Source organism: Cyprinodon variegatus, unplaced genomic scaffold (genome assembly GCF_000732505.1).
Source record: "Cyprinodon variegatus isolate N-32 unplaced genomic scaffold, C_variegatus-1.0 Scaffold1088, whole genome shotgun sequence".
Classification (NCBI taxonomy): domain Eukaryota; kingdom Metazoa; phylum Chordata; class Actinopteri; order Cyprinodontiformes; family Cyprinodontidae; genus Cyprinodon; species Cyprinodon variegatus.
In genome coordinates this window covers 105,340-126,739 of record NW_015151541.1, presented here as the reverse complement: position 1 = coordinate 126,739, position 21,400 = coordinate 105,340, and the positions used below count along the sequence as shown (strand labels likewise).

The 21,400-nt window shown below is 39.5% G+C and overlaps 1 protein-coding gene across 1 annotated transcript in view; it reads left to right on the top strand.

Annotated features, from left to right (window-relative positions):
* The window catches only part of ssfa2 (sperm specific antigen 2), a 61,463-nt gene that overhangs the window by 37,868 nt on the left and 2,195 nt on the right, over positions 1 to 21,400 (top strand). The window contains exons 11-21 of the mRNA XM_015400253.1: positions 10,892 to 10,999; positions 12,588 to 12,960; positions 13,493 to 13,694; positions 14,220 to 14,271; positions 15,197 to 15,279; positions 17,990 to 19,510; positions 19,822 to 19,881; positions 20,287 to 20,411; positions 20,522 to 20,636; positions 20,770 to 20,835; positions 20,934 to 21,287. Of these exons, the coding sequence (XP_015255739.1) occupies positions 10,892 to 10,999; positions 12,588 to 12,960; positions 13,493 to 13,694; positions 14,220 to 14,271; positions 15,197 to 15,279; positions 17,990 to 19,510; positions 19,822 to 19,881; positions 20,287 to 20,411; positions 20,522 to 20,636; positions 20,770 to 20,835; positions 20,934 to 21,287 (3,059 nt within the window). The remainder of the gene's footprint in view (positions 1 to 10,891; positions 11,000 to 12,587; positions 12,961 to 13,492; positions 13,695 to 14,219; positions 14,272 to 15,196; positions 15,280 to 17,989; positions 19,511 to 19,821; positions 19,882 to 20,286; positions 20,412 to 20,521; positions 20,637 to 20,769; positions 20,836 to 20,933; positions 21,288 to 21,400) is intronic.

Genomic DNA, 21,400 nt, shown 5'->3' with positions numbered 1-21,400 from the left:
TTTGTCTTTTAAGCTGAGGCAGCTAATGCCAGGGACATTAACTATCAGCTAAACAGTAAAAATAAAATATCTCTTTATCTCTTAAGTCTTTTTTTTCCCCCTGCTACTCCACCTCAAAAGCGCAGTCAAACTTGAGGCTGGTATCGCAGTATCCTTGCTTTCCTGAACACCACAGCTGTGGGAATCTGACACAATAATTAATGCTAAAGGAAGCTCAACCAAGTATTGAGTTCATATACCTTTCAGAAAAGTTTTTACTGTAAAAGCTTCAAATCATTTCTTGTATAATGTAGTAACTTTCTTTCATCTTGATGGGTTCCCATTAGCTGTTAACTATAATGTTTGAAATCTGCTGTTTATCTTTATGAAACTGCAGACGGCTAACCTTCGGTTCTCCTCTAGCTCTGGAAATACATCAATCATGTTATTTAAGCCACTGTTGCTTTGATGTGTTCGTCCTCTGGGAAAAAAAACCCTCTGAGAAATACAAGATTTTGATTTGCAGGTCAAATCAGAAAAGCTTAAAAGGTTAATAATATTAGAATAAGATGCATTTGTGTCCTCTGGAAGATGCAGTTAATCCTATATATTCAAAGGAATATCTAGTTTTCTCAGAGTTTTCAGAAAGAAGCTTCTTCTTTGATGAGGATTTCCTCCTCTTTGCACTTTCTGTTGTTCATAAAAGCCGATGTCACAAGTGAATTTCTCTATTGTGACATCAATAAAGTTCTATCTATCTGTAAAAACAACTGCAAGGAAAAATCAATAAAAAAGTATGCTATTAATCCCAAAGGGAAATTAAATGCTGCAGTGGCTCATTGTTTTAAACAGTTGTTGTAGGTATTGATAGCTGTAGGCAGGAAGGATCTTCTGTAGCGGTCTGTCTCGCACCGGATCTGGGGAAGCCCCTTAGTGAAGACACTCTTTTGTTATTTAAAAATCTTCTGAAGAGGATGCTCATTGTTGTTCTTCACTTTATGATGAATTCTTCTTTGTGAAATAATCTCTAGAGGAGGTCCTAGAACAGAGTTGGCATTCAGCTTGTTGAGCTTTTTTAAGTCATTAGCTCTAATTCTGCTACCACAGCACAAGATGGAAGAAGAAATCACACCCTCCACAACAGACTTATAGAAGATATTTAGCATATTGCTGTAAATGCCAAATAACTGATATTAATAGGTTTCAACTTGTTCCTGTTTCTTCTGAAATCTACAGTCATCTCCCTCACTTTGTTGTCATTCAAATCCACAAATGGGTTCACCAGCTCTCTGTACTCAGTTTCTTGTTCATGTTTGATGCTCACAATGACTGCAGAGTCATCCGAGTATTTCTGTAGACTTTGACTCTTACTCTGAGCGATGTGTCCTGTCTGCTGTGAATGCAAAACATGCATCTTCCTGGATTACTTCCATTTGCGACTACAAACCCCAGCTCAGATCCACCAGCTGTGAGGTGCATCTGTTAACAGCAACACTCAAAAAAAAAACGTTCCCAGTTTGACTTAATCATTTTTTGTGGGCTGGTGCAAATGTAAGGTTCTCTTAACCATATGCACCACAGAGCGCCACAGGAAATCATTCCTGCCTGTGGTCATCAATCTCTACAATGCCTCCCCCAGTGATTCAGACACCCCCCCTCTGTAATTGACATTTATTAATTCTTTGCACTGTTTTTGCACAATGTCAGTATCACTTTATTTGGATATATAGTTACACATATGTTTATATATAAATATACATATATGTATATATAGAGTTATATATGTATATATTTATATTATTTTGTGTGGATTGTGTGTGTGTGTGTGTATATATATATATATATATATATATATATNTATATGGAGCATGTAACAAAAGAAATTTCCCTCTGGGATTATTAAAGTATGTCTGATTCTGATAAAGATGCAGACATGTCAGTTGTTACAAATTAAAAGTGAGTCATTTTAGATGTCATCAAACTACGTCCATCGCGTTTTTAAGATGATAAGGAAATCTTTTAACATTTGTCCTTGATTACTCAACAGCCTTAGACTTCTAGGAACATGGAGCTGACTTATCAGTGTCATAATGTATGCTTATTAACTATTAACCTCGCTCAGAAAGCTTTCTCTTTAACATCACATAGAAACAAAGCCTTCACCCAACCTTTTCGGGTACAGATTTGTCCACCGGTCAAGGGTCAGTCAGTCCTGACTGATTTGTAAAACAAACAAGCCGATACAGCAAAATGGGTGTGGCTGCTTTGGTGCGACTGCTCTTCATCCTATTCTCTTATTTTTGCTGCTTACAAATAACAAAGCATGTTTGCTAAATAGCAAACGTCAGATAAGAAAATAGACAAACTCAGAGCAATAAGCGATTTTAATAATGCACCTGTTCAGGAAGGAATAGAGGTAAATGCTGAAAACAGTCATTAAAACAGCTTCTTTCTACCTAAATGTGTTGGAGAAGATATGAAATGAAAGCCCTGCATTTGGGCATAAAGACGCTGTGTTTTAAGTTCTGTATGGGTGGTTATGTAATTTGCAATGCATCTCAGATCTGCAGTGCTGATATGTTAATTGAACAATATGACGATTCTCTTTGTTTTGTTTTTTCCGTTCAGTTGCCCTGAAAGCAGTCGGGCTGGGCTGTTCAGCCAGAAATAGCTCTGCAGGGTGTTTGAAAACTGATAAGTTATTGTTCTAGAAAGCTTTATATTTAGAACGTTATCATAGTACCACATTACATACTGCTGAACTGCTTTTACTCACCATCTCTCCAGGCTGCTATGGCTCTGATAATTTCTACTAGTGTATCACAAAAGCACTCTGTTGTCGGAAAGGAAACAGAAGTATCCATATCTGCATGTTTACCGTTTTTTGCTCAGATATTTCAATATGTTATGCTATTTAATGGAATGAGCTGTTTATGATAAAAGAACATAAAGATTCCAGAGAAATTATATGTTTAGCCTGTATTGTTAGCAAACCCTCTGGTGTTTCTGATCTCATTAATATTCCCCCAAAAAAGCCGCAGTTTTATGATTACTGACTCATCAGCGCAAGTTCCCACACTTTGACATGAAGGCATCAACATGAGATCAGATAAATAGTTTTACTGCCAACATACCTCATTAGCTTGGAAGCAAATAAATGTGCTCTTTGCTGTTATAAAGATGCAGAAGTGATCTGTATTATAATTGACACTGCATCAAATTCATTCATGTTTATGAACAAATTAATGTTGGCATTACAGTATAGCTAGCTGCTGCTGGAGGTATGATAAGCTACAGCTTCAAATTGTGATCTTTTTATTTGGTTCTGTAAGTTTAACTGATTAATAAGTTTATTCATTTGTTTTTAGTATTGCTATTGCTGAAACCATCCTTCAGGTCTTGTTCTAGGGAAGTATCATGAATTTGCAACTGTTTACATTCGATTTCTGAGTTTGCCCTGCAACCGGAGGTTTGACGGTACAAGTCCCAGTTCCGCATTGTCTACTGATGTTGGTCAGAGGGCCCGGTTGCACCAGTGTATTGCAGCCTCTCTTCTGTCAGTGAGCCCCAGGGCAGCTGTGGCTACAATGTGTCTACATGAATGACTGAATGTTGTGTGAAGAGCTTTGGTCATGTTTACTGACTTGAACAAGCAATATATAAGTACAGGCCATTTACCATCTATTATTTCTTCTGCCTATGATAAGAGCGACTCATTGTGTGTTTTATACATGTGTTTTATATGGTATTGTTTTCTGTAGCTGCTATTTTGGCCAGGTCTTCTTTGTAAAATGAAGTTTTGATCACACTGGGACGAATCTGGTTAAATTAAGACGCAAACATCAAAAAATGTCTCAGCAAAATATTTGGATTTTGTTAACAGCCATCAATCCCCACTGTTTTAAATTAAAGGTGTGCTGGATCTGGTTGTTAAAGCCGGACGCACACTGTAAGATAATTTTTTTTTTTTTGACATTTTCTGGCCGATTCACCAGTCGAGCGAGAATTTTTCGATCGGTTTTAGCCTCATCGTGCGTCCTTCATGCGTTGTGTTGTATAAAGGGGTGTAACGAGGGGCGATCAGCCTCTCACAACCACCGCCCGATCAGGAATCGTAAGGTTGAGAGAAAAATCAAATATATTTGAAATTCAGTCATTCGTCATAAGGTGTTCATGGACAAATCCTGCTGTTGAAGCAGAGGTATGAGCGTCTGCGAGACAATTTACCAAAACCTCGAGCACTGTGAATGTGCAAACAAGGGAGTTCTTCTTTTTCCAGATTGAAAAGTCCGAACAGCTCCATCTCTCGCTGCTGAGTTCGACGTGTGATTTTTGGACGTACAGTGTGAGCAGGTAGATGGCATCAGAGTGTCAGGCTGCACAGTGGGAAACTCGGGCCGATCGGAAAATTCTCGCTCGACTGGAGAATGCATCATGAGCTGTGAACATTTAAGCCCTGCAGTTTCGTACAGTTTGAGCTGTAGCTGCGTGCAGCGATTGAAAATATTGAACTGTATTCCCGGCTTAAGTCTCTAAGCTCCTGATCTTGAAAAGCATTCCCCTCCGGCATGCTCTCTCCCTCGCTTGATCAATCTCTATATAAATCATATGAACATTAATGTCCAGATGAGGTGTCTTTAATTTTCAGAAACCGTGAGCTGCTTTCCCAGCTGTCTTATTTTTGCTTAAGTCTTGACTTTTATGTAGAAATGTATATAACTCTTACAGGCTACAGGCATGAATACATGTAAAAATAAAAACTTGGAACTGACTAGAAAAGTTAGATTAACCAACTTTTAGAAGTTCTGGATAAAGCTGCTGTTTCTGGAAGCTTTTTTTTTTTAATTTGTCTAGAACATTCTCATACTCTTCCATTGGTTCCCTGGATCCCAAATGTCTGTGTGTGTGTGTGTGTGTGTGTGTTGTTGTTTGTTATGTAAGCCCTGTTCTCACCATCAGGGGAAAAAAAAAAAAATCCCCCCAGGATGAAGAGAGAAAAAAGACGGGAGTACGTGTCTTTGTGGCTTATCCCTCATTTCCTGTGAAAAGATCCCCAGAATGAGCATTAATGCAGAGTCAGCAGTCAGAAGGAAACACGCTGTATTGCTATTATCACACATAAACCAGCTGCTGAAGGGCTTTTGTAGTAATGTGCATAGTAGCGATATAACTGTGACATAACAATGACAGGCTTGTTGGGTAACAAACTCAAAATGGTCAAGTGTGGTGGAAAATACATTCTAGTCAGACCCATGCTGTCATATTTAGCCAGAGATATTGGAGCTTTTTTTTTTTTTTTTTTTTTTTTTTTTTTTTTATCTCGGTGCTTAATTCATTTCCAGGCTCTTTTTCTTCTACTGGGTCTACCAGCGTCTGATAAAGTATTGTTTATTTACTTACTTTTTTAGCAGATTAACTATACTTTCTTCGACAGTTCAGGTAGGAACCAACACTGATAAGTTTGCATAATCTATAATTAGTTTTGGGTTTTATAAAGCTGTAACTATTTGCTGTAATTGTAATTACTAAAAATAAGTCTATTCTCTTGTGGATTATCAGGTTTCTATGAGGCTAATTGTTTTGCTTTTGCTTGGTGCTTGAGCTTAGTGATGTAGCTGCTTTTAACGCTACCTAATCTATGTCACAATCTGAGCTTCCATGGTGCTTATAGTGCTTCCAGGTGACAGCAGCTATTCAATAAACACCTAGCAACCTGCTAGCCAGCTGTCGACTGTTTGCTTGTGTTAAATGATAAGCTGTAGGGTGACACTGGGGTTATAAAACCGCAAATACGCTACATTTTTTTTTTCCTCCTGTATGTCCCATGTTTGGTTACATATGTTTCACAAGTCCATGATGATTTTTAATGGCTGCAAAAGATAAAATCACCAGCAGTCTCAGCAGTTAATAGTAAATATGCAATATTTCTGTGTCTAATGTTAAAAATCCATAAGTCATCGACTGCATTTTAAAAGCTCACTGTTCAATAAGAAGCTGATAAATTAAGAAAGCTTGGTGCCAGGTCTCAACCACTAAATCTATGCAAAATAACTACATTTTTATAAGCAGACGAGCGTTTGATAGATCAGTTGTGATTCGCTTTGTTTTTGGAGTTAATATGTTTCCCTGCAGATTGTTATTAAAGATTTGAAAGAATTGCCTACTGACAGCTGACTGTCATACTGATGTTTATCTCTAACCACCCACTTCCAGTGAAAATAATTTAGCCTCGCAAGAATACTTGTGTTTAACATGTTTTGCATATTTGTGTTGCTATATATAGACTTTGTGCATCGTTTATCTTTAGTGACTTTGTACAATGCATATCTGTACTGTAGCGAATTCCCATAGTAACTCTTGAGGATTCTGTTAAAAGGTCATAGTTGCATAGAAACAAAAAGACCAATAACCATTTCATTGTGATAAAATAAGGTAATGAAAACCAAGCATCTGCCCTGACAGGGTTTAGCTGCTCCTTTTTGAGCCTAAATAGTATTCCTGCACCAGGTGTGGTGAGTTGACATAAACAGACATGTGTGCCATCTGCTGGTAGCACTGCAGCACTACCAAAAAGCTCAGCTGGTGCTGCTACATAATAGATCCAAAAATGGCAACCAGACCAACCAATATTAATATAATATAGATTATATTTAATCAATTAGGAATGGAAAGATCGATATTATATCGGGCAGTTGAAAATTACGTTATATTGCCAAAACATTTTTTTCCCACAACCCTAAAAGTCACTGTGGATAAAAAGCAACAACAATTTCAGTTTGCAGTTTGTAGCAAGCTGCATCATAGACACAGAAAACCAGTGGAAGAAGGTGCTTTAGTTGGATGGGATGATTTATTTTTTGTTGAGTGTTAATGCTGCACATAATCATTAACTGTCCCACTGGCAGCTTCATAGTGTTGGGATTGGTTGTTGATTAGGGTCTATGATTGGAGCTAATGGGAGGATAAATGGAGCCAAATGTTGTAAAATCCTGGATGAAAACCTTTAGACACAGAGTTCAGATCAAGGTGGAGGTCACTTTCCAAAAAGGAAATGACCCTGAAAAGAGTTAAATGGCTGGAGCATTCTTTTTTTATTTATTTACCATTTTATTGACATTTTAAGGTCATACTTCCATATAAGTTTCAAGTAATGAATCACTTTAACAATCAAAATGTATTTTTGAAATAAAAAAACAAGAGTGGCGCATATAGAAAATAATGGACATAAGAAATTATGAATAGGTAGTGTGATATGCTCATTCCCTCACACATGTAACCACCTCTCCATATAATGCATTACGTATATTTTATTTGGTTAGACGTCAACCTTTTTGGGGGTAATTCACTCTTGATTCTCTTCATCTATCCATGTGTCTGGCTGAGCTCTTTCAAAAAAGCTATTTCTTTGTGATGAGTTTCTTGCTCCCTACAAACAAAATGGCTTTAAGCCTGTTTTGAAGGCATTTCCTGGTTCAGATAGAGTAATATTACTTTCCAGAGGTTTATAAGATTTTTTTCTTTAGATCAAATGCATGTATCAGACTGGCCCAATTAAAGCGCAGATAAATAAGAATTTGTGACAAGATATGAAAATTGACTTTTGCTGTCCTGTTATTTTGTAGATGTTCTAAATAAAGTGGCGGAAATGAAAGCACGAGGAAAACACAAACCAGCTGCAACAGGAAAATGTGGCAGGCAAAAAGAATTTGAGTAACATAAAAAAAACAAGCGAGAAATGCTGCAATGACAGAAAATCACGGGAAAGCAAAGTGCAAAAGCACAAAATACTTATTAAATAAATCACTGCAAGTAGCAAGAAACCTCCTCTGCAAGTTAAGAACAAATGCAAACTACTGTATCTCCCTATAATGGAAGTTCTCCAGACCATTAGGAGTTGACTCATGTGGGACCAGACACAGTAAAGACATAAGACATGTTTAGATATTCAGTACTTAAAAAAATATACCTTTTTTCCCCTCTAAATGCCCTGTAGGTAGGCATTCTGTGTTTGTCTTTCACTAAGAATCTTGTCTATAAACAATGATATGTAGTAGGGTCTGTGGTCTGGTCCCACATGTGTAAATGGTTGAACCCCCCTAGTGGTCTGAAGCACTGGAGAACAGTCAAGTCTCTCATTTTGGGCCGTAGAACTGTCGTATTTTACCACTCTTTTCTGCAGTCCTCTCGTATTAGCAGTGTCCTGTAAATTTACCATATTTTATTATAGACTTATATTGGGGGGGGGGGCATTCACCTGCCTCATAAAATGTAACGGCCTGATCACTTAATTGTAATTTGCAATTGGTTGACTGGTGGTTATTTCCGATGTCTTAAAAATGTAATGGATACTGTAGTTTGAAATCTTTAGACTGATGGCAGCGGATGTAAAATTTCCCTTATATTCAAATCCTAAACTTGACAGGGATACATTACAATCTGAAGTTGGTTTTTTTTTGGCTACTTTTTTCCTTTGGAGGGTTTGCAGTACTTTATGTATTTAGAATGCTTTTATTCTTCTGGGCCACCGCAGCAAATCTCCCAAAAGTGTACACCTTAAAGGTATACTATGCAACCGGTGTTGATTTTCCAGCGAGGCTCCCCCCAGAGGGCAAAAGTAAAAGTGCACTGTCGTAAATATGCACAGCTGTTCTCCTGGTTTCTCCGTCAAGCCAGGCGCGGTTGTTTTGAGCTTAGCAGACAGGTGAACGCAACGAATGACTAACACAGTGAAAGTATGAACATGCACAGAGAGAGAGAAACCATTCCAATGTTACTTACAATCGCATCAGCAGAAACGCGAGGTCCGCGTCAGCCTTGCAGCCTTCTTTTTATTTTAGCTCTCGCCATTCGGAAAAAGCTTGCCCGATGTTCACCCGTGTACGACTCCTCTCTCTGTCCGGAGCCCTTTTCCTCTTTCTTGCCTGCTCTGACATGGGCTTTCGCTGTTTTCACGCTGGTTCCGCCATGATAACTGCACAAAGATTGCCACTATGCTAGCACGAGCATGCTTTTAACTGGGGGCGTGTAGCAGTTCTTGCCGTAAAGCAAGACCGACTCTCGCGAGACTTCTGAGCCTGTGGGTGCAGGCCGAGGGCTCCTGCAATTACAAGTGCGGTATTTCCCCCATAGACCACCAGGGCGGCCGAGAATACCTTTGTTCAACCTGAAATGACTCATTTAATCATCCAAAACGTTATGGAACACATTAATTAACTGAAAAATGTTGCATAGTGTGCCTTTAAAGACTTGTCATGATTTCAGTTAAAGGCTTTTGTACAGAGTGGGCTAAAGTGCATTCAACACACCTTAAATTTCCGATTTTAGGTTTCCCTTCATGACAGCTGGATCATCCGGAGGAAAGCTACAGTCCAACACAGAATGTTTTCATTTTGGACTTTGAAGTACGAATATTAGAGAGCACTGTTCTATTTCAGGTGACTTCAGTGAAGTGTGTCGCCAGGTTTTACAGAGCGACACAAGACAGAGCTCTGTGTTTCATAACCGCCTGACAAGTATTTAAACAGTGAGGTATGAAGGGGAGGAGGGGGAGGGAAGGCAGGAAAGCGTGCAAGTCATTATCCTGTTAGAGATGACACCAACAGTGCATTACACAACTCCGAGAGGAGAAAGGGAGAGGAGCGGCTCTGACGTCTGTCTTTAATTCCAACCCCAGCTCTTTTTAAAGCTGAGTGTTACTGAATCTCCAAACTTTCACTTCAGGAATGTGTATAAATAGACCAATAGGAAGGCATACGTTTACAATTTATAATGATCTGTCTTAAGGTGGACATTTTTTTTGGTTTCTTTAGTTATTGTTTGACTTGTTTCAGAGCCATGAAATGATACATTTAAAGGACACACTGGATCATAGGTCAAGCTTAGGACAGCAGATAGTTTTAATTCTTTTACTGAACATTATTTAATGTTTTTTATCTAATTCAAACTGACTTTGCTTTGCTTTGTCTTTCAAAATTACACAATGTAACTGCAAGTCTGTTTACACAAACTAATAGATAAAATCAGGTAGAACTAGCTTGATCCATTGTTTGCTCATAAAAGGTTCAGTAATCATGTGAATCCCAACCAGAACAAAGTTATGAAGATATTTCTTTGTTCACCACTAACTAAAAATCAAATGCACATGTTTGTTTTTGGCTCTAGACCTTTAAATGTGCAGCAGTCAAACTGTTTTTAACTTTTTGTCTCAGTTGTTCCTGTACAGTTTTCCCTGAAACTGCTGATATCCTCTGAGTTTTTGCACAGCCTTCTCTGTATTTAACGCCTAAAGCAGGGATAACTTGGCTAAACCGTCCGTACCACTTTCCTGAGCTAAAAATTGGCTCAAATGTAAAACCTTGAGATGCGTGGACCACATCTGCAAAAATATGCTTAGTTTTACTTCTCGGCTTGTAAGTAAGAGAAAACCGAGGCGGTGATACTCTCTGCAAAACTTGATGGAAAAAAGGGGGAAAGTTTTACTGCTGAGGCTGCAGAGGATTGATTAGTGGTTTATACCATCCATCTGAATTTATTTATTAAATCTGCTCAATGCAGGCTGTTGTAATGGCTTTATTGGTTAGATAAATGTTTTCTGCAAGATCGTGGCCTCTTTACTGTAACCTGCCAGAGTTAAAAAGAAAAAGCCCACAGGTAGGGTGTGCACTACTGCTGGGTTCAATGACTCCCGTGGTCACAAGGTAATGAGTGGCACATATTTGTTATGTGGTATAATGGAGAATTTGCACCATGGGCAGGAACATCTGCAAATGACAGCTATGTCAACATGTGCCGGCAGTAGACTACATGTACTGCTGCAGTTCAATTAGAGGCAGGAGGGTAGCCCTGAATAACCGAACCAATGCTGCTAAAATTGAAGCGCTTATCACACCTTTGCTCTTTTGCTCTGTTTCAGGTCGTTTCCGTCAGATTGAGGTCCTGACGACGGTAGCCAACGAGTTCTTCCAGCTCTACAGCCAGGTTTCTGGACAACCTGTCAACAGACTGGTTAGCAAGGATCAAGGTGAGCAGTGCAACACAATGAAGGACCACTTTGTTTGTGGTCTTCAGTGTGCATCATTTTTAATATCGGCTAAATTGAAAAATACATTTTAGAGGATGCGTCATGTTGTAAAACGTTTGAACTTGAAATGAAATTTCAAAGCATTAAAAAACAACTGCCATTTTAGTTGTATTTTTTAGTTTGTATTTTTTTTAAACTTGAAACGATAAGCCGCTGATATCTACTGAACTGCCCCCCACCGAGCTCTACATGTTGGGACGAAGAGGTATTGATGAAGATAAATTTAAGCTCCCGTTACCTTGTTGGCTCGCAGCAGTAAGAGCTTCTTATGTAAGATCAGGTTTCTTCAGCTCTTTATTTCAGCTTCACAGGAGTTGTGCACAGTCTCTTCATTAGTTTGACAACTCTAAGGCTAACCTTGCGCTGCAAGCTGGATTGTCACGAGATCTTGCATTTGTAGATGGGAACGAATTCTGTGCTTTTTTTTCCGACAGGGTTTGGAAAAAGTTTGATCTACCAGCTTACTCCCCTAGTTGTGAAAGCACTCAAGAAGCTGCAGATGAATCCTATTGACATGCTATGATTGGCTGAAAGCGTGTTATGGAAGGGCGGGTACTAGCTGGCATGTCACCCAATCAGCTCGAAATACTGTAATAAACATCCCTCCTTTTCACGGACAGACTGAACACCTGCCAGGTTACTCCAATGCAACAAATGTCAAAATGTGTGAATTCAGGACATTTGTTGTTCCGTTGTTCCTGCTGCTAGCATTTGCTGAGAAATAGAGCTTTCTTCTTTGATTTTCAAGTTTGAATTCTGCCCCATGGCGGTTGAAGAAAAATCCACAGTAAAGCTGCACCTTCACATAAGTCACATGGTTCAAAGCATGGGGGAAAAATAGCAGCTTATAGTCCAGAAAACACTGCATTCTTTTTTGTAAATGGAGTCCAGTTTTTTTAACCATTTTGTTAAGTTGTAGTCTACAAAAACCAACATAGATATTCACCTAGCATTGCCAAAAATATTTTTTCTCTTAGTTTTTTTTTTTTTTTTTTTTTTTTTTTTCAAATTAAGTCCTTAAAAGAGAGGCACGCATTTGTATATTCAATTCTTTGTTGAACTTAGCATCAGCAATTTGGTGGTATGCAGCTACCAACTGTATTTCCTTTCCAAATCAGTTTGATTGGATTTAGGATACCTGAACAGTAACTTTTTAAGTCATGGCAAAGAATTTTAGTTGGACCATGCTCTTGCACCAACACACATCTATCTATTGTAGCTTTGACTGTACTTAGGCCTGTGTCTTTTGCAGGTTTCCTTTCAGGATTTAATTTTAACCATATATTCCCATAAATGCTGACCAGATTCTGTATCTCTGCAGAAAAACGAATCCTTATAGCAACCACTTTGGGGTTAGTATGTTTAGGGTTAGCTTCCCACAATTATGAATTTAAAAATAGTTGCAGTATGACCTTCATGACATGACCTGTCTTTTTTTTTTCATTTGACAAAGAAAAGTGATCATACTGAATGAAACGTAACCACTTGTTGAATCATCCTTGTGTTTGTTGTGTTGTAATTCTATTAGGTGGAGAAGGAGAAAAAGGACAACAAGAAGGAAGTAGTGTTGAAGCGCAGTCTACTCCAAAGAGGACCAACCCTAGGAACATGGCCAAACTCATAAAGAGAATCAGCAGACAAAATCTGCTTGGGTCGGCCTCAGACTCCCCCGAGGGGCTCTCTCCAACCCAGCCCAACGGACACGCCGCTTCCCCTGATCTTCCACATCTCAACGGTCACCCTCGTAGTGGTACGGACCACCATAGATCTACCGCCAACTCTGACCACCAGGGGGAGGTGGCCAACCAAAAGCTCCTCCGCAGGAAAGATAATTTCCCCCTGGCTACGGTTACAGAGGAAACCAACGGAGGCGGGGATGCTGAACGGCTAATGGAGAGCAGGTAAACTGCACTGTTTATATATCCTCTAGATGAGATTATGTCAGAAGGGATGAAGTATAGTAGGCTCCTTGATAGGGAAAAAGTGAAAAATCTTTTACAATTTCAGACTTGAAAGACAAAGGTTTATGTATTTTTATTGTTTAGTTTGTTGTTGGATCAGCTGGATGTGTTTGGCAGGTTCATCTCCAAAATTAGAGCATTTTATATCCATAAATCCAATTACATATATGCTATTCAAAAGTCTTTTATTGTATCGACTAATTACAGTGTATCGTATTCTAAGCATTTAATCCTTCTATTGTTGATGATTATCCCTTACATATAATGATAAACCAAATGGCAGTAAGTTTCAGACCATTAGCTGTACAATCTTTCCCAATAGGCAGTTGTTGACACATTAAGAATAATAGTAATCCACAAAATGCTTTTGTTTTTTTTGTTTTTGTCAAGTAGACTAATGTAAATGAAATATATAATATCAGTAAATTTGTGTCATCAGCCATAAAGGGAATAACATTTATCGACCTCTCAGTCCTGAACAGAGCAGCTCTGGATCAGAGCACCTGCCAGGTTCACCTCAGCTTCACTTGACATGTCAGAAAACGGAGAGCGATCAGGTGGATGGAAAGGAAACTAACCTCCCCTCCAGCCCTGAGAAAGCTCCCCCCAAGCTCACCCCGCCCCAACTCACTCAGCTTCGCACAGAGAACGCGGATTCCTTTGACATGGAGGAGGTATGGGAATTTGGGTTGTTCCTCTGCATTCCTTTTTCTCTAAGGGTAGACTCTTCCCACGTACAGGTGGCACGATGACATCACTGAGGCCTTTTACCAAACCATCTTATTTTCATCTGCTCTCCCTGTGGTCAGTCAACTCAGCCTGCTAAGCTACTCTGACAGGCAAATCAATGCAAATTAAGGCAAAATTGCTTGTTTACACACTAACATGAGAAGTGAAAAGGAAGGCGGGGGGTTTAACCTGCACTATGACATAGATGATTATCCTGGTGAAAAATCACCTGATGTTTTTCTGAATAAAAGTGACCTTTAAAGCAAATAAAGTATTCAAGAAGAAACACGTGAATGTATAAACAAATGACAGCTAATTAAATCAGTGAGCCTTTACTGTCACATCTGGTTATATCTTCCTGAGTGGAAGCATTTTAAGTTACTGTATTCATATAAAACTTTGATTTGATTAGTGTTTAAAGATTCGTCTATTTATGTGTGTCTTTTAAATGTTCCCTGTTTGTTGTTTAGATTCACACTAATGAAGACGAGGCCCTGCCTTCCAGAACATCTAGAACCACTGGTAAGTTCTGACTCGCATCCATGATTATTAGTATCACTTAACTGCCTTTGACGACATCGACTGTGCACCAACATGCATGACACATGCCTGTCTTTTAGTCTGAGTGCATTTCTTTTTGTCAAAATCATAAGGTCATCGACACAGTGGTCTGTCCTCCTAGTGGGTTGCAGAGGTACTGCACTGCAGGAGTGTTGTGCTGTTAATTTAACTTAGAACCATAAAACCAAGCATAGTACCATCTGCATTGTTGAACTTGAAAAAATCTTTTTTGTGGTACCTTTACATTGGTAATAAGAATATTACCTTTAGGACCTGATAAGTGATAATTTATTGATTTATTTAGCTGTATTGGTTCTAAAGCCCATCAACTTGATACTAATACTTTTTTTTAACATCCTTCAATCAATTTATTATTTTTTACCCTTCGAGGTAAAAAATAATTAACACTATTACTTTTTTATTTATTTTTAGGGGGTGTTTTTACTTACTTGTAATTGAATTATCAAATTGTATTTTTAATTAACATGTTATTGGCCCTAATTTTTTTTCATATTTAATCATTCATCCCATTTGCCAGCATGTTGTTCAGTGTCTGCTGTTTTTGAAGTATTTTCTTAATAAACTTGGCTCTGCTTGAATTAAAATGATCTATATAAAGACGCTGTATTAAACCCCAAAACAAGTTTAGGTTATTGGCCAGAACATGCCATAAAAGGTGCTCTAGGAATCCACATTTTTCCATTTAAAAACTACAATACCATAAATATTTTTCCTCTTTCCTTCAGATGTGAATGATTGTTGGGTTTTTTCCCCCCAATATCTCTGCTCTAAGTGCAGTTAACCTAAATCTACCCTGCCACCTGCAGGCCAGAAAGAGTACGGTAGTGACAACACTTTTTACTCTTCTTTGTTCTTCCTCTTATAGACTTGTCGAGGACTGTTAGTCAACAGTCTGACAGCAGTGGTTTTGCTGAGGAGACTTCTGGGGACTCTAGCAGCTACCTCAAGGTTAGTTTGATTTCCCCTTGCTCCTACAGCCGCATTTACAAACTGCTTATACCCTCTACCAACACTGTACATAGTCTAATAAAAGATAAGGAAATACATTACATTGGTTCAAATACCATACACACGATCTAATACAGTGTAAAGGAAATATATAATTTTGATTGCTTTATTTGCAAAGTACAGCCACTAATGTGTTTCAATGCCATTTTCCTTGACAGAGTCAGATTTTTTAACCCTATACCAACAGTTAAGTAGGAGTGTGGGGAAAAAAATTGTTTTGGCGATACATCGTGATTTTCATCTGCCTGATATAATATCGACCTTTCAGTTCCTGGTATCGTTTTTTTTTTTTAAACTAAATATTTTTACCTAAAACTGAGGGGAAGTGGGCTACCTCTGCACCGCCACTCTGTCAGATGACACTGTGGAGCCCTTTTTCTTTGCGGAGCTGCACCATACCTGTAGTGGAGGCACTCATAGTGGAAGACGTGGACTCACTCAGACCCCAAACAACACGGATACCTAAATAACTAAATCTTCTGATGAAAATACACAGCACTGGGTTTTTTATCTATAGATTTAATTTTGATAGGGAAAAATATTGCAATATATAGTGACATTGCAATATCTTGATCCAAGTACCGCGATACATATCGTATCAAAACACCCATGCCGATACTCACCCCTGCAGTTAAGTTTGACATTTTCTTGTATTTAGCCCCCTTTAATTTGGTTCTTCTAAGTGAGTCCAATGCTACTATTAAAGGAGTGTTTTTTGTTTTATGTTTTTGTTCCAATTCCAAAACAAACACTGACAAGTCGGATATGTTGTGGAGAAGCTAAAAGGCAAGTTAGAGCGTAAAACAACATTCAAAGAATGGAACATCTCGCTATACATTTCTAAATGAATCATCTGAAAGTTAAACTGAGATGGCACAACTGCAAATCTTCCGAGACATCACTGTCCACCTCAACGAGAGCATTTATCAAAGAAGCTCAGAGGTTACTCTGGAGGAGCTGCAGAGACCCTCAGCTCATGCAACAAAAGTTCAAATTAAATTCTAGTTTAAAGGATATTCATTAATTTGTAAGACACTGTATTCCTTTTCAACAAAGTATTGATTAGTATTTTTATTTTATTATTTGTTTCTGTATAAGGCTAAAGATCTCACTACAACAATTTATTAGATCAAGTTTAAGTCTTGAGGTTCAGTCTAAAGTCTGCTTTAATAACCTGGTCCCCAAGTAATTGCTTATAAATCCATTCTCACACAGGGAGCAGTTACATGTTGACACATGTTAAACACAAAGCTGTAGTCCGTCCAGTTTGTTCTTCAGGAGAACTGAAAAACCAGTTAATCTTGCATCACGTGGAACTTCACACAACATTAATTAGGTAAAGCTAAACGTTAACTTGGTGATGGAACAGTTTAAATATTTTTGGAAATATATGAATGTATAATAATACTCATCAGGTTGTTGTTTCTATCTATGCTTCGATCACTTTGCCTGCAGAGGTTCTGGAGCTGTTCTACTGAAATGCTCTTGCCTTCTGCTGTAAATTAGCATAGCCAGCAGGTCCTGGTCACAGCCCCCGAGGCATCTGCTGAGGACATACGGAACGAAAAGTTCTGTGATATACGCCAGTGCTTGTTTATATAGCACTCTGGAAGTAAACCAACTTTTTATTCCTTTTAAGATGCCAGTGGGTAGCAGTACATCACCTGAAATAAGCATATGAAACAACAAGCAGATGCTCCAAATAGTATTTGTTTTGCATCAAGTAGTATCTTCATTTACCATTATCAATTCTCAATGAACTTAATGCACTTATAATTTCTAGCTCTGATAGTGTCAATGGTTTATTGGATATAGAATGATAATTTACTCTAAAAAAAATCTCCCTGCTAGTTGTTGCTTTTGGAAAAACTAGGAATGTAAAAGTAATGTCATAGTTTAGACGCCTATTTGGGTTTACAAGAGATGCATAACAGAACATTATTTACTAAGCTTTAATAAGAAGGAAAATATATATATTTAACAAAAAGCAAGGACCCCTTATAATGGTTGTGGACTAAAAGTAGAAACAGCTAAAGTTTTTGTAGAAGTAGCTACAGACGCAGATTATGCAGAAATATGAGGAAAATGATTCCAAACCAGATCCTCATACGCCGACCCAACACCTCAGCATAAAGAGGCATCCTGCATGAGCAGCGCATCTTTCTGCACTGTTTTCCAACAGAATAGAATGTGATATGTTGAGAAAAGCCTTTTGCTTGAATGATTTGTACAGAAAATGTTTTAAAAAATTAACTTTTTTTTTTTTAATAGAAGCACCTAGCTTTGCCTCATCCTTGTCTAGGGTGTTATAGATAACTTATATGTTGATGGGTCAATTGCTGCCAAGGAAAGAGGGTTTAGCGTGGATTACTGTTATTATTTATTTTATTTTTGTAGAAATGGATGAATGATGAATTACTTGTTCAGAAGGTAGTGGCGCTAAACTGACTGTAAGTGCTCTGGGACAGATTGGTTAAGAGATTCTTGGACAAACTATAAAAGGTCCGGTTTAGGTACATTTTAAGGTCAACTGAAACTTTTTAAATGTAAGAGTAAATTCTTTGTTGAATGGTTGTTCTGTCAATTAAATGTTGGCTCTGAATTTTTTGACCAAATTTATGAAATGTGAATTTGGTATATTTATAATTAGGTGCAGGAGAGTTGTGACAGCTGTGACAGCGAGACCACTGTGACATCACACCCCTCACAAGACGTGGCAACGCCTCAGCCGCTCGACCAACCTGCGTTTGAGCTTCCTGATGGCCGGGAGCAAGATGCACCTTCTGCTGCTCATTCTAAGGCGGAACCAAGCGGTACCAATGTGGAAGAAGAGATGCAGGGAGAGTGTTTGGGGCAGGTTCCACTCTACTCAGTTCACCAGCTTCCAACAATCAGACTTGCAGGTGAAGGGGAACAACTGGATGGTAGGGACAGAACTGATCGTGAAACGGAACCACAACCAGGAACAGAAAACAATCAGAATAAATCTTGTTCAGAAAAAGAACCGCAGCGTGGCGAGCCGCAGTTGGACACAGAAGGAACCTCAGAGGGAGCTGAGGAAAAGGCTCTTGAGTCTGAAACTGTTCCAACGTCTCCGGTTCTTAGCGCACTGAATCGAGCCAAGCTACAGCAGCTGAGGCAGTTGGGTCAGTACAGCAGCATCCAGTGCGACAGCCCGCCCCAATCTCCAGGAGGAAGACCAGGTAGACGTGGTGTAATCCCCATGCAGAGGTCCTCCTCCTTACCTTCCTCCCTCCTCTCACCCTCTAAGGTCGTGTCTTCAGTCAGGATCCAGTTTGGTCAGGGTCAAGCATTCTGTACCCCTCCCAGGTACTCCTTTAAATATGGCCAGGAGGAGGCAGGGCGAAAGGAAGATGAGGTGATAGAGGAGAGAGATGAGAGCGAACAAAGCACATGCGTTTCCACTGTGATCATAAACCCTGGCTCTAAAGATAAACCGCCAACTGCCATTCCTCCCAAACCCATTCCTCGCTATCTAATGCAGTCTTCTTATTCTTTGCATAGCTCCAGTCCTCCCCCTGATTCCCCACCAGCCTACGGCCATTCCTGGAGCACCCAGAGTGTTCCTGATCTATCAACTAGTCATCAGCAGCCTAGTCGTTACCACAACCATCAAGGTTGCCATCCTGGACCCATGATGTTCCCCAAACCCGGTGCTTTATTGCCGGGCCCTGAAAATAGCCCATTCCCTAGTCCTGTTTCTTACCCTGCTGGTCCATACCAGTACTTTAGTCCTCCTTACATTTCTAACCAGCACAACCCTTCAATCAGTCACTATTCCAGTCTAACCAGTCTGCACCAGCCTGCAACACCCCCAATCCCTCTACACGGCAGCCTCAACAACTTGAACCATCCCCATCCCTCCTCAGCTCCTCAGAACATTGGTTTGGGTCACATTCCACCTGGGACTCCACCGATGGCTCCACAGGGATATAACCCTTCCTTCGGCCATTCATTGCCTTTCCCAACTGTTCCTCACATGCACCAATTCGGTTCCCCTTACTACGGTACACAAGGGTACATCATGAGCCCCGGTCTCCACCCTGGTCTCCCTCCTCCTGCGGCACAAGGACGATGCCCAACCAGCACCGAGATGCAGCTGAGGAAGGTTCTGCATGAGATCAGGGGAACGGTTCAGAGTCTCAGTCAGGTTAGTCCACTTCAGTCGCCTTCGGATGTTGTTCCTCTAAAGCTCTCTCAGCTTAAAATTGCTAAGCAGCAGATTATGTTTCTCTTTAGCATGATTTAGATTTACAAACTGATTTTTTTTCCTACCTTCTTAACAGAAAAAACTTTACTTACTTTAAAAATAGATCTTTAATCTACAGTTATCGAATTAGAGCTATAGTTCCTATAGGTTATTTTCTGGTAAATTTCTCTCCTTCTGCTCTTAATGAGTCGTTTCTATTTTGTTGTTTTTTTTTTCTTTATTGGCTAACTTTGTTTTTTCTTATCCTCCAGACCCGGATCAATTCCCCTGATGTGTTCAGTGAGCTCAGAGCAGCTGCAAGCAGCCGACAGGTATGTTTTTATTGCCTCCTTTTTCTGAAAAATTTTCCATGCTTTTTATTCACTAGAGGTTTGTGAGTTGAATCATGATTAGTTTAGTCAAGACGTGTCTCCAAATTATAAGACTGTTGCATTAATTTGGAAGCGGTATGGTGATGTTTTATTACATGTAAATGATTTACAGGTTTTAGATGCGTATTTATTTTTGCGATATCCTTAATGATAAAATTCAGTGTTGCTAACTGGCTTTGAAAACAATTAAATATGAGTTAGATCAAAGCATTTATTTCTTAAAATGGTCCAGTCAAAGTCCAGACCATAATCTGAAAATTAATGGTAAATATTGTAGATTAGAGGAATGCTCTGCCAGGCTGTGATGGATCCATCTCTATTTACCTATAAATATTTTGTTTTCAGTCTGTGGCAGAGTTTCAACAGAAGAGGCGAAGTCTGAACATGTTCCGTAACCAGATGATGGACCTGGAGCTGTCAATCATGCGGCAGCAGGCTGTCGTTTACAAGCACCTGAGTCCTGCTGACAGGTGACACACTAGAGCAAACGCATTCATGCTGCGCAGAGCTATGGAGCTGTTAAGAACCAACCTGATTGCTTGCTTCTGTTTTTGACCGTTTTGTTGTTTTGATTTTTTAGGATAGAGGCGGAGCAGCTTCAGTGTCTGCGGTCTGCAGTCAGAGAGGAACTCCAGGAGCTGGAACAACAGCTGGAGGACAGACTATTGGATCTGACGCCTCACTCGCATCTTGGAGTAAGAACATGTGTACAGATGTTTAACAAATATGGTACTCATCCTGAACTGGATGCAAGATGGTTTATGTTTATTCTAAATCCACAAACATCACACAAAGCGACCGTTTAAGAATGTTGTTGTGTTTTGGCAGGGTCTCCATAGAGACAACAGTGTTGAGAGCCTGTCCACCGCTTCTGCACTGAGAGCCATGGAACCGGTCAGCACACATAGCAACAACTCAAACTCTGCGATGTGATGATCAAAACATTCTATCTTTATTTTGATGTTCTGCTATCTCACTTCCTGTCTGCCCAGGTATCAGACCTCCTCAGAGAGCAGTTCTTCCTCCAATCAGAAATAGGTTACGATGGCCGCGGTTACCATGGCCGCGGCCCCTCCAGCGTCCCCTCCACCCGCTCACCCAGTCCTGTCAGGAGAGAGGAAGACGACAGCAAGCAGAGGCAAGGAGTGTATCGTGCATCTATCAACATAACCCCTGCCCCTCCCGGTCGACCCAACGTTCAGACGGAGCTGGTGGCAGAGGAGGAAGCTCAGAGAGACGGTGAAGAGGTAGAGGAAGAAAAAGGAAGAGAGGGAGACGAGGCACAAGAACGTGAAGGAGATTTTGGAAAATATAGAGCCGAAAACTTTCAAAAGCTTATTAGAGAGGTAAAAGGACAACTTTTTAATGTTTATGAAATCAACAACTTGAACACTTGTATTTTTTATGGGATTGTTCGTTGACTTTGCAGCGATCATATCCTAAAAACCACCTTTGCATC